Source organism: Chrysochloris asiatica, unplaced genomic scaffold (assembly GCF_000296735.1).
Source record: "Chrysochloris asiatica unplaced genomic scaffold, ChrAsi1.0 scaffold00099, whole genome shotgun sequence".
Lineage (NCBI taxonomy): Eukaryota > Metazoa > Chordata > Mammalia > Afrosoricida > Chrysochloridae > Chrysochloris > Chrysochloris asiatica.
In genome coordinates, this window is record NW_006408617.1 from 8260135 (window position 1) to 8276811 (window position 16677).

Below are 16677 nucleotides of genomic sequence, written 5' to 3' on the forward strand. Positions count from 1 at the left end.
TTTCTGAGTAGTTTTGATTAATGGCAAATATTTTTCACCTTGCCAAGCTAGTAGCCTTCATCTTCAGGGTGAGCAGGTTTTATGGTGAACAAGGCCATGTGTGAAGAACATTTCTCAGTCAGGTAGAGGTCAAGAAAGGCAAAAGGAAAGTGATTAAACAATATGACCATTGGGGGGAAGCCTGTGAAATAAGTATGATTTTATGTGAAGGGTCAAATGGTTTTGAAATACAACATTCCATGAATTAAATGCATTGAACTAAAGCAAAAAGCACTTTTTAATTGCAATAATGGAAAAGAAGAGGAAAATACAGATTTCAAAATAAAGGAAATTTTTTTAATACTATCTATCCCAAGAAAACTAATTAATCATGATTTCAGCTCTGGAAGGAATAGGATTATTACATCGAGATACTACAAACTGCATAAAATTAACACAGAGTATTATATTAGCACTATTGTCAGAAATAGAGCTGCAGCAACCAGACTTTACTTGACTCAGTTATTCTCTCAGGCTGCAGTGAGACTGCCAAGAGCCATTCTATTTTGGAATGTTACTTTTCTCATCATTGCTATTTTAGCATTGATCTCTTGAAACCCATGGTCACTGTCATCTAAATTAATTTGTACATATTGGTTAATATTTCTACATGTTCTATCGTATCTTCCAGTCCTACATAAGGTGTAAATATTACCACTGGATAATCAAGCAAATGGAACACTTTTAATCTGGATTACATAAACTGACAAAGGAAATTCAGTTAAAATATGTTTGAGTCCAGCACAGACTCAGAGTCTAAATCAGGTTCTAATCCAGCCTGGTGGGAGCCAGAGCTACAGATTGGTTCCACATAGCCAAAAGGTACTATTAGGAGCTACACAGTAAATACCTAGCTATCATAACCAGTTGCTGGTGAACCAATCAGTAATTTATAAGGCACATTCCAACACAGAGGATAATCCATAACCCTGATGACAGCTGGGCCATTCATATGGGGGTGGCTAGATTGTTCCCAGCAAAGAAGAGCAATCTGACTTAGCTTCCCTGCTTGGACAGTTGACCCATCTGAGGTTGTTGATATAGGCCTACAATACAAGGAATACTGTTTGTGGATCTAGAAGATTCTTTAATTAGCTCTTTTTTCAGAAACTTTATTTAGTAATGCAAGGGTTGTGTTAAAATTAAAGGCTAAATTGTAGTCTAGATGTCATTCAGATCCCAAAAGAGGCCATTTATTCACAGAAAATCTAGTAATAGTGATTTCCTATAGTAATAAATTATTTCTCCATAGAGTAGAGCAACCCAATCAGATCTCTCTGTAGAGGAGAGACCCACTAGGGAAGGTCAGATTGACGTAATATTGAGAGGACACACATATCCAACAAATGACTTTTTTAATGTGGTGAGCATAGGCATCTGCCCAATCTAGAAAAACATTAGTAGAGACATGACTGTAAAAAAGGTAAAAAGAAACAGAGGTGAATTTTCAGGTCAGGTTCAGGGTCTTGGGTCAGTCATCTGCCTCAGATGTCTTCTACAGAGGAATTTAAATGTAACTTTCAAGTCTCTAGTAAGTAGGAATCTCTAAAAGGAATCTTAGCCCTTTTTAACTATTACAAATGAAATAGAAGGTTTTCTATCATTTAATTTGGCAGCATATGCATTCATAAGGAGGATAAAATAGGAAGGGGCTTCAAAATGGAATAATGGAAATATGAGATAATGGAATTTTTCCACAAACTTTTTGAAGTTCCCTCCATAGTTTCTGCCAAGGACATTCTAATGAAGCTTTGTTTGACGTATCTTTCAATATACTTATTATTATCCTGGGGCAATGTTAGGCTGATTTTGGAGTGAATTTCTGTTCCTCTAAGGCTTCTCTAATCTATGAAAGCTATTCTTTAGAATATTTGATTAAAACTGGAAATACTTCAGTAATTTAGGTTGAACAATGTTAGGATTTGTGCAAACCACATAAGGAAGGATTATGGGTTTCCATGATTTCAGCAGGGGTAAGTATCAGAAATCCATATGGTATAAACCTCAGATTTAAATGACTTATGGAAGGACCTTGTTGTTGTTAGATGCCATCAAGTCGGTACCAACTCATAGCAACCCTATGTACAACGTAACAAAACGCTGCCTGGTCCTGGGCTAACCTCACAATTGTTGCTACATTTGAGCCCATCGCTGCTGCCACTGTGCCAATCCATCTCCTTGGAGGTCTCCCACATTTTCTCCAATCCTCCATTTTACCAAACATGTTAACCTCCAGGGACTGGTCCCTCCTGATAGTATGTCTGAATTATGAGAGACGAAGTCTGGCCATCCTGTTTTCCAGGAAGCATTCTGGCTGAACTTCTTCCAACACAGATTGTTTTTTTCTTTAGGCAGTCTGTGGTATTTCAATATTCTCCTCCAACAAGATAATACAAATGTATCAATTCTTCTACCATCTTCCTTATTCACTGTCCAATTTTCACATGCATATGAGGTTATCAAAAATATCATGGCTTCCGTCGGGCACACCTTAGTCCTCAAACTGACATCTTTGTTCTTTTACACTTTAAAGACGTCTTGTGCAGCAGATTTGCCTAAGGCAATATGTCCAGCATAAGTTTAAATTTTCATAAAATTCTGCTATTTGGGTCTTCATCATTCCATTAGTTCTCTTTACTAGACCAGAAGATTGAGGATGGAAGGGACAATGTAGCCTATGATAAATGGGGAAAAATTCAACACAATTCTTGGTTGACTTGACCCGTGAAATGAGATCCATGATCACAACAAAGAATTTTTTGTGCTTCCCAGGTGGGTATGATATCTTCAAGAAATTTCTTTCCTACAAATGTTGCAGTAGCACAACAACATGGGAAAATCTACAAATTAGTACTGACATATATGTATAACCATTTGAGGACAGGAGTCAACTAAAATCTAATAGCCCTTCAATCATAGGCCTGGAAAGTAAAGGCTATTGTCCAGGTAGAATTTCAAGGTATTTTCTTGGATTATAAGAAGCACAGTCAGGACAATGGGTAGCAACATGTTCAGCAGCCTTAAAAATCATCATCCACCAATATTTTCTTAAGGTCTCAATCATTTTATTTTGTCCCATGTGGGAACCTTCATATAAGGCTTACATCATGCAGGAAATAGTAACACAGAAGAAATTAGATAAGACCATTCCCAGTTTCGTTTCAGGATCCCTTTTTCTAGACCTTAATTTGATCTGTTTGGGCTAATTGTTGGTGCTTTAGGGTTTTTCAAGAGTTAATTTATTGAATGTTGGTGTTATCAATAGACAAATGTGTGGAGTCCCTTCATAAGTGCAGAAATAACTTGAGCAGTAACTTGTTTGGATTCCATATCAGCAAGGTTATTTCCTGTAATTTCTTCAGTTTGCTGTACTCCTTTTCTTTGGGGAGCTTGTGTTCTCGTCATAGGACATTTCGAGGTGGAGTGATACAGCATCTAGAAGGTCCACTAGTAAAGTTCCATTTTTTATGCTCTTTGCAGAAGAGATTAAAATTGTATCCATAAGATTTTCAGTTGCTGATCTTTCAGAAGTAACCTGCCTTTCCTTCTTCCTAGACTGTTTCAATCTAGAAGCTCCACTGAAATCTATGTGCCCCTGTTGGTATTTAAAATAGTGGTGGCATAGTGTCCAGTCTCACAGATGTGTAGTAGATGGGGCACATAGACATCTAAAACATTTCACAGCAAAACATCTGATATGGTTTCCAGTAGCTTGGCAGTACCCCACACAGCCCTAAAATAGGGAAGGTACCCTGGCTAAAGGGCCAACCTGTTGTTGTTGTTGTTAGGTGCCATCAAGTCGGTACCAACTCATAGCGACCTTATGCACAGCAGAACGAAACACTGCCTGATCCTGGGCCAAGCTGTAGGATCTAATAATCTAGAGGTCTTTGATGTCCTCCATGTTTTTTTAGTTAGTACATACAGTCAAAGCCTTTCCAGATACCTCATGTTGCTGTTGTTACTAAATGCTGTCGAATCATTTCCTATTCCTAGTGACCCTGTATAGGGTTTGTGAAGAACAGCTGGTAGTTTTGAACTGCCAGCCTTGCAGTGAACAGTCCAGAGTATCCTACAGCACCACATCAGGACTTCATATAAAAACACGGGAATTTTAGGTGATAATTAAGAAAACCTAGAGAGGGCATGTTGACTAATGCCCCTTTTAACTGAGCTAGATGGCTCTCAATCTTCTAGTGCAATTTGTAATGAATTTGAGTCAGAGACTTTAAAATATTTGTATAAATGTGGAGGCAACAAAGAAAAATGGGGAATTCAGGCTCAATAATAGCCATGTTGTTGTTAAGTACTGTCAAGTCAGTCAGTTCTGACTCATGACAACTCTATATAGGGTCTCCAAGGAACAGCTGGTGGGTTTGAACAATTGACTTTGCAGTTCAAATTGACCATGCGGTCCAGTGTTTGTTGTATAGTGCCACACCAGGATTCCATAGAGTCCTAGAAACATCCCTGTAGTTGTTTTTGTCTCAGGTACAGAACAAAGAATAGCCTCTTTATGTTTAGGATCAACAAAGGTGCCTTCTGTAGAAATTAGGTAGTCCAAGTATTTAACAGAAGGCAGAACTAATTGTAATTTTTCTTTGGAAACCTAAGTCCAACGCAGTCAGATGTTTTAATAAAACTGCATTATTATCAAGGCAAGCTTTCTGGAGGGTTGGGCAAAATAACAAACTATCAACGTATTGCAACTCGTATACTTGTTTATATGCTGTGAAAGCTGCAATTTTGCATGAACGTATTTTGATATCTCTTGGTCTATTGAAGAATTAGACCTTTTTCTGTTCAGTTCTGGGATTGCCATTTATATTTTAATGAAGAGGGGGAAATATAAATATTATTGAGTCTGCCTGGTATTAACCAAGCGAAAAATAGGTAGGAGATTCAGTAGATCTTTGGGGCATTTCAGTCTATATAGATTTTTGAATTTTTTCCAGGTAAAAGCAAACATTGACTTTCAGAATGTATTGAAATAATGCAAAAAAAAATGCAGTTGCAGCTGAAGGGACATTGGAAATTAATAAGTGAGAATTAGGAACTTCTAGGAATCTTTAGAAATAACAATACAGTTGATTCCACACAAATCTTGAACAAAATCTCTGCCCTCTATTATTTGGCTTTTTAACTGGAAGAACAGAAATACTACAAGGGCTGGTCAGGGACAATTAAATTGTTAGAAAGGAAATCCTGCATGATTCTTTTGCTTCTTGTTTGAGTGGATATTTGGGAATTTGGGGCAAAAATTTAGATCGATCTATTTGAATCAACTCAGTTGACAAAGTATGACCTATATCTATGAATGTGATGACCTAGATCTCAGGAATTAGGGGAAATATTTCAAAAGGGAGAGGATTAAGTTGAGCTAAATTTTGGAGAGGCATGCCAAGCCCTAGAATACATGAAATGATTTCTTCTTCTGAAATATTGTCTAATTCGAGCCTGCCTCTGTTGACCTAGGGATATCAGGCAGAGCCAATAATATGTCCCCCTGTTCATTTAAATGTTAAGTGGCAATTCCAATTCAATTTGTATAATAGATCTCTTCCCAATTAACTGACAGGAACATCAGAACTGAACAAAAAGAGAAGGTGCACATTTTAATAGAACCAAGAGATATTAAATAAGATTCAGAATAAATCAATATTTTGCTTGATTGGTGATCCCCACTGCTTTTGAGGTTTAGTACTAGGGCAGCAACTTCTGTAAAAAAATGGGGGAGACTGTGGCTTCAGTGTCAATGATAAATTGCCAATTTTCTCCATTAATAAATAATTTCTCCTTTTGTATTAAGAGTTATGATAGTAAATCATTTTTGTTTTATCCTCAGAACCTTTCTTTCTGAATCAGGTTGTAGGATTTGTGTGTGTGTGTGTGTGTGTGTGTGTGTGTTTGGTGGGGGGATAATGTCAAGCTTTTGATTATTTTTTATCTTACAGCATTAGTTTTTTTCAGTGGCCTGGTTCTTTACAATGGTGACAAATATCCACTTCTGTACTGTTGGATGGCTTAGCATTTTTCTTTTGTCTTGGAGATTGTAATTGTTACAATTGAAGGGTCATTCATTTATGGAAACCCTTTTAGCTTCAAGAATCTACAAAAGTTTGTAAACTAAGTTAGTTAGTCCAACAATAGAAGATGTCTCCTAGTCTAATTAACGTGACTGTACTAAAGCTGAGATCTCAAGCTTAAGACCAGGTATGGAAGCAGCATTAATAGCACCCGAGGCACTAGGCACAGTCTAATGGAGCCCACAGTGTTAGGAAAACTGGAACAACCACGTCTGATGATCCTCTGATGATCGTTTACCTGTTCATCTTTGTTTTGTTTACAAGAGTGAATCTTAGTTCAGTTAATTAATGGAAGAGAGGTCTTTGAGATGGCCTCTAGCAATTTTTACTGTGGTCCAACAGTCTTCCAACAGCTCAGTGGTCATTTTACCAATATTCAAGGCTCGACTGCCTTTGGTGTCTTTCAGTTCTGGCAGTTCTAATCATAATTGGGTTCCCCTGGGCCAGTCATCATGTAAACAAGCAGATATAAACCAGGGAGTGCAGGCTGGTAGGTTTCACCAAGGATTTAAAAATTCTTCAGAAAATTTGTAGGGTTCCCCATGGGGTTTAAGAAAATCTTTCACAATTCTGCATAATTCTGAGCATGTCTACAGGGCAAAAGTGATACAAGGGAAATCTTAAAAAGACATTTAAAGAGTATTTTAAAGGGCATTTCAGAGCAAGTTTCATTTGTTGGTTTTTAGGGGAAAAGGGGAGTTCAGATAAAGTTTTACCAGTATAGTAGGCAAGCAAAGAAGGGTATAAATAAATGGCTTTAACAGTATAAGCAGCCAGCAGTGGAACAGAAAATATGAGATTTGAAATTTGACCTTGTAATTCTTTATTCTGTTTAGGTAATTTACACACAGTGAGTGTCCTGTAGGGAAACAACTTTACTGTCTTGATGTCTTTTAGGGGTCTCATATACCAATAAAAACAGGCATGCCACTGAGACTTTTAATCTGAGAGAATCGTCTTTATAATTTACTGCACAGAAAAGTTAGTGTAGAGAGAGCAAAAAGATCTCTAAGTGTCCACTGATTTTTTTCAACCGTCCTGAGTGAGGTTATACAAGACAGTCAAGAACGTGCTGACGAGGGACCATAACGTCGGTTCTTGTAGTGAGCAGAAGTCCCAGAACGTGATTTCGAATCTTTAGACCTGGCTTTTCCCATTTTATAATGACAGTTACAACACACAAACTTTTACTTGCAAGAATCAAAATACAAGCCACAATAAAAATTCTTGTTGTTGTTGTTAAGTACCGTGCAGTCGGTTCCGACTCATAGTGACCCTACACAGGGTTTCCGAGGCTGTCAATCTTTATGGGAGCAGAAAGCTTTATCTTTCTCCCTTGGAACCGCTGGTAGTTTCGAACTGCCAACCTTGAGGTTACCAGCCCAATTCGTAACAACCAGCTACCCGAGCTCCTTACAAAGACTCTAAATGCCAGTGGACCTAAGGTTTTGTTTTTGTCTTTTACCTTAAATGATTCAGAAGAATTCACAGAAACAGAATGGTCAGCAGGTACCAAGCCCATATCCCAATGCTTCGGGTATCATGAAAGATAATACACCCTTGAAGTCCCACTTCTGATAACATAAATGTCAGCAACAATAGCAAAAACTGTTATATTCTGTTAACAGTGAAAGAAGAAGAATTTTATTGAGGAATATTATAACAAGCAGGGTTGTTGTTATTAAGTGCTGTCGAGGAAGTTCTGACCCATAGCGACCCTGTACAGGGTTTCCGAGGAGCAGCTGGTGAGCTTGAAAGGCCAACCTTGCAGTTCAAATGACTTTGCAGTCTGACGCATGAACAAACAGCGCCATTCCTGGACTCCCTAAGTAAAAATACAAAGTACTTAATTCCTCAAGGGAGAGAGGTCTATTTACATAAAGAACAAAGGAATGATAGGGGTTAATGATCGGTAACATCAGCTTCAGCTTGAAGTCTTTTGAAATCTAAAGGTCAGTGCCTTAGTTAGAAGGGACTGAGTTATCACCTAGGTGGGTGGTGCCAGAAAATTCTGTTATACATGATTGCAATCTTCAACACCTTGGGAATACATTGTTTACATCCTGACACATTTTTGTTTTCAAGATCAAATGGTTTACATACTAATATTTTGCTTCCTTGGAATACATGTTGGCACTGTCTTTCTCATGTCTGACATGGGTACCTTCAATTGGAAACATTTTTTTTACAAATCCAAGAAACAGTTTACATTTTTCATATGTGTTGTAAGAGTTTGTATTGATCTATAACTCTAACAAAAGTGTAGGCAAGAAATTAGCCTTTTATATGTACTCATTATTGTTATTGGTGTAGGCATAGTCAATTTTCTCTAATACTTCTACATGTTTGTTTTTATAAATGATTTTTTTTTTCCTTTCTGAAAAATAAACCTCAAATGGTAGCTCAGTTGGCCTCAATCACAAATGAACTTTTAAAATGTTTTATTGTATTTGAAAGGAGAGATATTTTACACATATGAACTTAGTACTGTTTCTTAAGTATCAGGGAACAGCTTATTTCCTTATATTTTTCTTCTCTTTTTTTTCAATTAATGAGATTTTGCAACAAAAGGATTTGGTATAACTGATAAGCATCTTTGTTATTGTTGTTGTTAAATGCTATGGAGTCAGTTCTGACTAAAAAACAAAAACAAATAACAACCTTTTTTAGGGTTTCTGTAAATCTTTGCAGAAACAGAGAACTTCCTCTTTATCCTTCAGATCATCGGGTAGACTGGAACCACTAGGCTTGTGATGAGCAACCCAGTTGTATTTATCATACAGCGAAAATACGTCACTAGGCCATACTGCTGGATAGATTGAAAGAAATAGCAAGCTTTAAAATAATTTTAAATTGCTGATATCAATAATTACGCCTCTCATATCTGCAATGTGTCTGGTCTAGCAGATTTCTTACAGTGCTTGCTTCTGGAATAATTAAGCAAAGTTGTCTAATTGATTTCAAACATTCAGGTTTTTAAGATAACTTAAAATCACATAAAAAATACAAATGAGCTGATGTGAAATACAGAGATGCCCCCTTCTAGAACCAACTAAGCAAAAGAGATCACTTATAACTAATATGAAAACTTAGCTATTCTCACAGGATCAAAAACAATACTGCGGTATTGCGTGGATCAAAAGCAATACTGAGATGAAACTTCGGTATCCACTTTAAACCAATATGAAAACACTGGCTAGTAATATAACTACTGATATCAGAGAGACTAGCATACACATGAAACCAGCAGGAAGTTTACATACAGCAAAGAGGCAAGAGTGTTATCAAAAGCAGATATGAGAATACAAAAAGCCCTAGAATGAAAGCCATTTAGATAGAGGAAAATACCCATGCATACCTCATTTTATTCAGGAATGTCATTGTCTTACGACTAAGAGTTGATGTCTCGGAGGCAACCCTAAACATCTAGAAAATATTTAACCATACGCATCTTTAAAAGATAGTTCATATAGTTGATTCACATTATTCATACCTGTTATGCTCCATCAAGTCCCTGTGGACACTGAATTGTGAATACCAAACCAGTCTTGTGCATTGCAGGCTCCAACTTTTTGCTACTCTGCACATTCCACATACCCAGGAATGACCACAAAAGTACTCTGGGTATTGATTTTGGGATTACAAATAAATTTCAGCAAGTAGGCAGTTTCACAAGTGAGGAATCTGTGAATAATAAGGATCAACTATATTTCAGCAAGTTTTATCCAGAACACTTTAAAAAAAAAAAAAAGTCTTTAGACCAAGTTAGGTGTAAACCTTTATATATGTAGAAAGCTTATTTATCCAGAATGAGAAATTCCTTCAATGGTCTCCTTAGCTGTGTTTACTACATGTATATATTAAATGTATGAGGGGAATTTTAAAAATTTGTGGGAAAATTCCACAATCCTTTAATTCCATGTTTCCACAAATTTTTTGAAGCACCCTCATAATAAAATTAATTAACATATTTACTCATGTATGCTTCCTCAAATGCATGAACAGTAGAGACAACAGAATCAGCCTGATTGTACCAGAGCCCTAACCTGATAGGCAGAATAATCTATGCATGGAGAAGGAGTGTTATAATAATCTTCCAGCTATCATCTTTGAGGGAATGGCAAATTAATATGGTAGGGGTATTCAGTTGTATCTTTATTAAGTCATTTGATATCATACCATATAAGTTTTTGTTTTGTTTTTTTTTTTAATTTTTAGAAACTGCTGCTCCAAGACAAGGAAATCTGCATACTTTGTCAAAAGACAGTTTATCCAATGGAATCCCTAGTAGCAGACAAGCAGCATTTTCATAAATCCTGCTTTCGATGCCATCATTGCAACAGTAAACTGAGGTAAGTGCTATCGCTGTAGCACAAAAGCTCTTTGGAATTCCTTGATTTGTAGCCACATCTGACTCCTTCCTCACACAGCCCCTTTCTTTGTCTCTATCTGTCTCTGTGTCTGTCCTCTTTTATAAGACATCATTCAACTGAGATTGTTGTTGTTAAGTGTCATCTAGTAGGTTCTGACCCATAGCAACCCTGTATAGGGTTTTTCAAAGAGTGACTGGTGAGATTGAACTGCCGACTGTGTGGTTCACATCAACTTTGCAGTCCAGCACACTAACCCACAATGCCACACGAGGACTTCCAGCTGAAATTAGGATCTCCTTTGCTCTAGTATGACTTCAAAGACCTAATTTTCAAACAAAGGTCACCCTCACAGGTACCAGACAGAGGTTTGGCCTTCAACATGCCATTTTATGCCACACAATTAATCATAATTCTCTACCCCAACTTTCAATTGGGCTAATGTCTCGTCATTTATCAGATACCAGCTGAAATTTTATATTTTCAGAGAAGCCTGCTTTGATCCTCAAGTATAGGACAAGTCTTTCCTTGAGTATCATAAATGCATTTATTCCATTTCCTCCTGGCATAAAGTGTTGTTCTAGAAGTGCCTGAAATTTTCTTTCAATTATTATTCACATGCTCTTTTTTTAAATATGCAAATTGGGTTTTTTCCTCTTTAAATCTAGTAATTTTGCTAGACTATGTCTTAGTATTTGTCATTCCAACTTGATAGTGTCAGTTACCAAGTGTGCTCCGTATATATGTAGTTTCAAACATTTTATAAATTGTTGTTGCTTGAAGCGCTGACCTTGTCGTTCAAACCGACTTTGCCGTCCAGTGCATTAGCCCACAGTGCCACACTAGGACTCCTGTTTCCTTGTTTTCATTTTTTTCTTCAAAAACTCCTATCATGCATACATTGGATGCACTTGGCCTGTTTTTAATACTTGTCTCTTTCTTCCAAATCCTTTTTAGTCTCTCTTTATTTTATTTTGATTTTTAAAAACTTGTATGTTATTCTTCTATGTCTCTTCTTAAGACATGTTTTCTTGTGTTTATGCTCTTGTATTTCTTTTAGATTATTTTTCATTCCTGGCATGTGTTTTTCTTTTTACTTTTTTTTTTTCCTGTCACTTCATTTATGAGATTTTCTAATATGATTCATGTTGCTCTATATTTATTATCTTCTTAATGTCTCTAGGAGCATGATGGCTTCATATAATAAATACTGCGCTATGAACAACCTGGTTTGCAGTTTGAGTCTGCCAGTCGCTCGCAGGAGAAAAATGAGGCTTTTTACTCCCTAGAAGAATTAAAGCCTCAGAAACCCTGATAGAGGGTCGCTATGAGTGGGAACAGACTTGATGACACTTAACAACAATATCTTTTTGCTTACTTTGAAATGGTAGATTAAAGTTTTGTCCTGCTTTGAGCAGGACTTCAAACTGACTCAGCCTGCTTCTCTCATAGCAGTTGATGCAACATGGACCAGAACTTTAAAATAGGAGTGAACCACAACTCTATTTTGAGACTGTAAAAAGCGCAGGTCAAACAGCCATTAGGAACTTAGTCTCCCTCTTGGAAAGCAGGGATGCTATTTGTGTTGCAATCAAGTCTCCTGACCAATTGAGTGGAAAACAGCAGCTGCCATCTTTGAATATGACTCGCTCTCTGTGGTCTTAGCAATAATCCAATTTCCTGCATCAAGCTTCCGAAAGGGCTCACTATGTCTCTTTAGAGTCTTCCATTCCAAGATTTTGCCCTATAATTTTTCTGTTCCTGATGCCATGCTGGATCACCCAAATTTAAATTTTGAGTCTGTTACAGTTTCACCTTGTTGGCCCCGACTTAACAGATTTGACCAGTTCAAAGCCTTGGTTTTTGAGGAATTATTTTCAGACATGAACTCATTGTCTGCAGACACATCATAATGCTCCTTAGTTTATTATTTTTTTGTTAATATGATCATGTATAAATGTGATATTAATACTAATCTGGTCCCATTTTTGCATGAAATCCATTTTCCTAAACTTTAAAAGGATGTGAAATTCAGAATAGTTTTGTCTAACTTCATAGAGTTTCCACTCCTATTGTTTCTACAGAGTCCTGGTGTGGCACTGTGCGTTAATGACTGGACTGCAAAGTCACTTTGAACTGCAAGGTCAGCAGTTCAAGTTTACCAGCTGCTGCTCGGAAACCCTATACAGGGTTGCTCTGGGTCCTCTTTTTCACATTAGTAAGGATCTGCCCTTTCCCTCCTGTTGTCTTTAGACTACTCAGTTTTGATTTTGCTCTCACATTATTTCCTCAGTGTGAGTTTGGCTGCTCTAGCCTCTTCAGATTTTTTCTTGCCACAAGCCTCTTGCACTTACTGAGTAATGGGGAGGGTAAAACCTCTCCCAAGTTCTGTTGCTGGTCTCTAGTGGGTATGTGATACTTTCTAGTAAACATTGACTATCTCTTTTGGGGTCTTCTAATTTTGATGTCATCAGAGTCTTTCTTTGCTCCCTCCAATATGTACAAAGCAGATATAGTTGTCATGAAAGTCAGGTGGCTGTTTGTGATTTGTCTTCTCCTGTTTGTCTTTTGGGGTTGGTGGGACTTCCTTAATTATAAGTGATCATAAATGCCAGCCGTAAGTTTTGCTCTGCTTTTATGTGGAGATGCCGAGATATTAAAAAACTATACAGGTTTGTCCTACTAAATATGATTTTCAATTTTAACATGCACTCTATTTGTTCATTCCCTAAAGAAGTCAGACTTACAATTGAATATTCAAAATTTCCAATTCATTCAAAATCTAGTTAACTAAGAAGTTTAGATCGTTGATATTTTTGTGTGTGTACATACATGCTATTCAGGATTTATTGTAAATTGCAGCTCCTCATTGATTTAGTATAGGTTTGTTTAGTCGTATTCTTTTGCATCGTCTATATCTAAATATACATATATTTAGATATTCTCATTTGGAGTCCTGCTGTGACACTGTAAGATAAGCACACTAGACTGCTAACCACAAGGTTGGCAGTTCAAACCCACCAGGATCACTAAGTCAGAACTGACTTGACTTCACTAGCAACAACAACATATTTACATTTAAGGAGCCCTGGTGGTGCAATGGGGTAAGTCAATCATTGGTTCAAATCTGCCTGTGGTGAGGCTGTTGGCTGTCATAGTGATTTACAGTGTAGGAAACCCTATAGAGCAGTTTTACTCTGACCCTGCATGGTTACCATGATTTGGTATTAACTTGATGACAGTGGGTGTATTTACAAATGCATCTACAATACCTATTCCACTCAAATCTAACTTACATCAAGAAATTCTAAACACTGCAAAATATACACCATATAAGGTACTTTTGTTGTTGCTAAGTGCCTTTGAGTTGGTTGTGACTCATAGCGACCCTGTATAGGGTTTCCAAGGACTAGATGGTGGGTTTGAACTGCTGATCTTGTGGTTCACAGTCCAGTGCTGAGCCTACAGCACCAAGCCAGGAGTTCTGTAATGTACTAGTGGTGGTTGGTGGCAGTTATGTGCCGTGGAGTCGGTTCCGACTCATAGCAACCCTGTACAGGGTTTCTGAGGCTGTAAATCTTTATGGGAACAGAAAGCCTTATCTATCTCCTGAGGAACAGCTGGTAGTTTTGAACTGCTGACCTTAAGGTTTGTAGCCCAATTCGTAACCACTACACTAGTAACTAATATCTAACACAAATATTTAATTAACAAGCACATTCCTATTCAGTGTGTTAATTGTACTGAGTCTGACTCATTGTTGGAATCCTTAATTCCCTGTGAATTTTTCATTAATATTCAGAATGCTAAAAATATGTTGTTGTTTTTTTTTCTTTTTGGCAGTTTGGGAAATTATGCATCACTTCATGGAAAAATATATTGTAAACCTCACTTTAAGCAACTTTTCAAATCTAAAGGAAATTATGATGAAGGTTTTGGACACAAACAACATAAAGATAGATGGAATTACAAAAATAAAAGTGGCTCGGAGGACTGTGTTCTGAATGAAGAAACAAATATGTGTAAAAATATTGCAGCAAACAATCCTATTCTTGAAGATCTTAAGCACTTGGATTCTGCTAACAGTGAAGAGCAAAGAGATGATTTGAGAAAATTTGAGGAAAGGGGGAAATTAAAAGTCACTTGGCCTCCTTCCAGGGAGACACCTAAGAAAACCTTCCCCCTTGAGGAAGAGCTTAAAATGAATAAACCTAAATGGCCACCTGAAATGACAACTCCTACACCCACTGAAATTAAAAGGGAATCACTGATAGAACGTGCTAAAACGTTGGAAGATAATGGACAAGCAGATAACATTTCTCTCCTGCAGCCGTATCTGCAGTCTGTTCTGATGTTTCAGAATGAAGATGTTATAGGAATCAAAGAGATGAAAATGCATGAAGCAAGAAAAGAGGAGAAGAAGGAAGGAAATAAAAATGTGCAAGATAAGCTGAATGAGGCCGAAGATACCAAAAATAGGAGGAAAAGTGAAATGGATCTTAGCGACAATAATAATGTGCGTGTGCAGAGTACTGAAAAGGAGAAAAATGAAAAAATTAATGAGCCTGATGGTGCAGAAGTTTTACAGGTTACTAACACTGATGATGAGGTGGTACTAGAATGTCGTCGTAAAGAGAATTTGAATAAGAATAATAATAACAATTATGTAGCCAGCTCTCATCCGAATAATTGTAGGCAGAAGACATCTGTTTTAGAGTTTCCTAGTCTGTTACCACTGTCAAGTGAAGCAAAATACACAGCAAGGGAGTATGAAATTGAAAAGTTAGAAAATGCTTCTAGAATTTCAGAGTTACTTGGTATATTTGAATCTGAAAAGACTTATTCGAGGAACATACTATCTATTGCTCTTGATAAACAGACCCACAGAGCTACTGCTGGCAGTCTTGTGAGGTCTGCTCCAAAATCAGGCCCCCATGGTGGGCTACAAGTAATGACAAAAGGTTCAATAGTCTCCTCTGATGTAAACATATTAAACGTCAGAGGAAATCACTCAAGTAACAAAAATTTACACTTCTTCTTTTCTAACACTGTGAAAATTACTGCTTTTTCCAAGAAAGATGAGAACATTTTTGAGAAGAATGTAATAGATTCTGTAGATCAAATGAAAAACATGCCATGCTTGTACTTGAGAGGATTTGGGAAGGACATCAGTGATTGGCAGGGGGAAACAATAGGAACAGCCCACAGTAATGGAAATGTAGGTTTTGATGCTCTGAGCAGTAAATGTGCAGCAAAGTCTTCATTTCTCAACATGGAGATACAATCTGAGCAACTCACCATGGAAGAGCAAATTAAAAGAAATAGGTGCTACAGTGACACTGATTGAAACATCATTGACTTTGTGGCCCCCTCAGGCACTGAGAAATATTGATGTCCTTATATAAGACTTTGGGATGCTCATAAACTTTCGTTGAACTTGTTGTTAAACATAATGTTCAGAAATCCCATGTGTATCACAAAAGAATATATCTTGCATTACAGCTTATGATTATTTTCATAATTTGTTTGAACCTACATTTTTTTTCTGAAAGAGATGAATAATATAACTATGTTTTCCTGACAAACAGCCTTAAAGTATATTGCTCTGTTTTTCTACAGACCAGAAAAGATCATTGATGAGATTCTATACTGATGATATTTAGAACAATTCTTATACCTTCTTTATGATTTCTGTTGAAATGAAAATAAATCACCTGAAATGAATAAAAATTAAAAAATTTTAAAAAGCATTTCTGTAAGTTTTTTTTCATCTGTATTGTTATTCTAACTAAATATGTTTTCCATAATATAGGGAATTTTTGTCTTGGAAAAAGTATTTAGCACAACATACACTCAAAACGCTGTTGTTGTCAGGTGCCATCAAGTCGGAACCGACTCATAGAGACCCCATGCACAGCAAAACGAAACAATGTCCGATCCTGGGCCAACCTCACTACCACTGCCACATTTGACGCCATCAATAATGCCACCTGGCTGATCCATCTTGTTGGGGGTCTTCCTCTTTTTCTCTAACCCTCCACCTTACCCAGCATGACATCCTTCTCCAGCGACTGTTCTCTCCGGACAATGTGTCCAAAGTAGGAGAGACGAAGCCTAGCCATCTTGGCCTCCAAGGAGCATTCTGGTCACATTTCTTCCAAAACAGATCTATTGGTTCTTTT

General features: G+C 37.1%; 1 protein-coding gene across 1 annotated transcript in view; it reads left to right on the forward strand.

The window, feature by feature from the left end:
- Positions 1-10438, forward strand: part of XIRP2 (xin actin-binding repeat containing 2) — a 494188-nt gene extending 483750 nt beyond the window's left edge. Inside the window, exon 9 of the mRNA XM_006867007.1 lies at positions 10344-10438. Within this exon, the coding sequence (XP_006867069.1) occupies positions 10344-10438 (95 nt within the window). The remainder of the gene's footprint in view (positions 1-10343) is intronic.
- The last annotated feature ends 6239 nt before the right edge of the window (positions 10439-16677 follow it).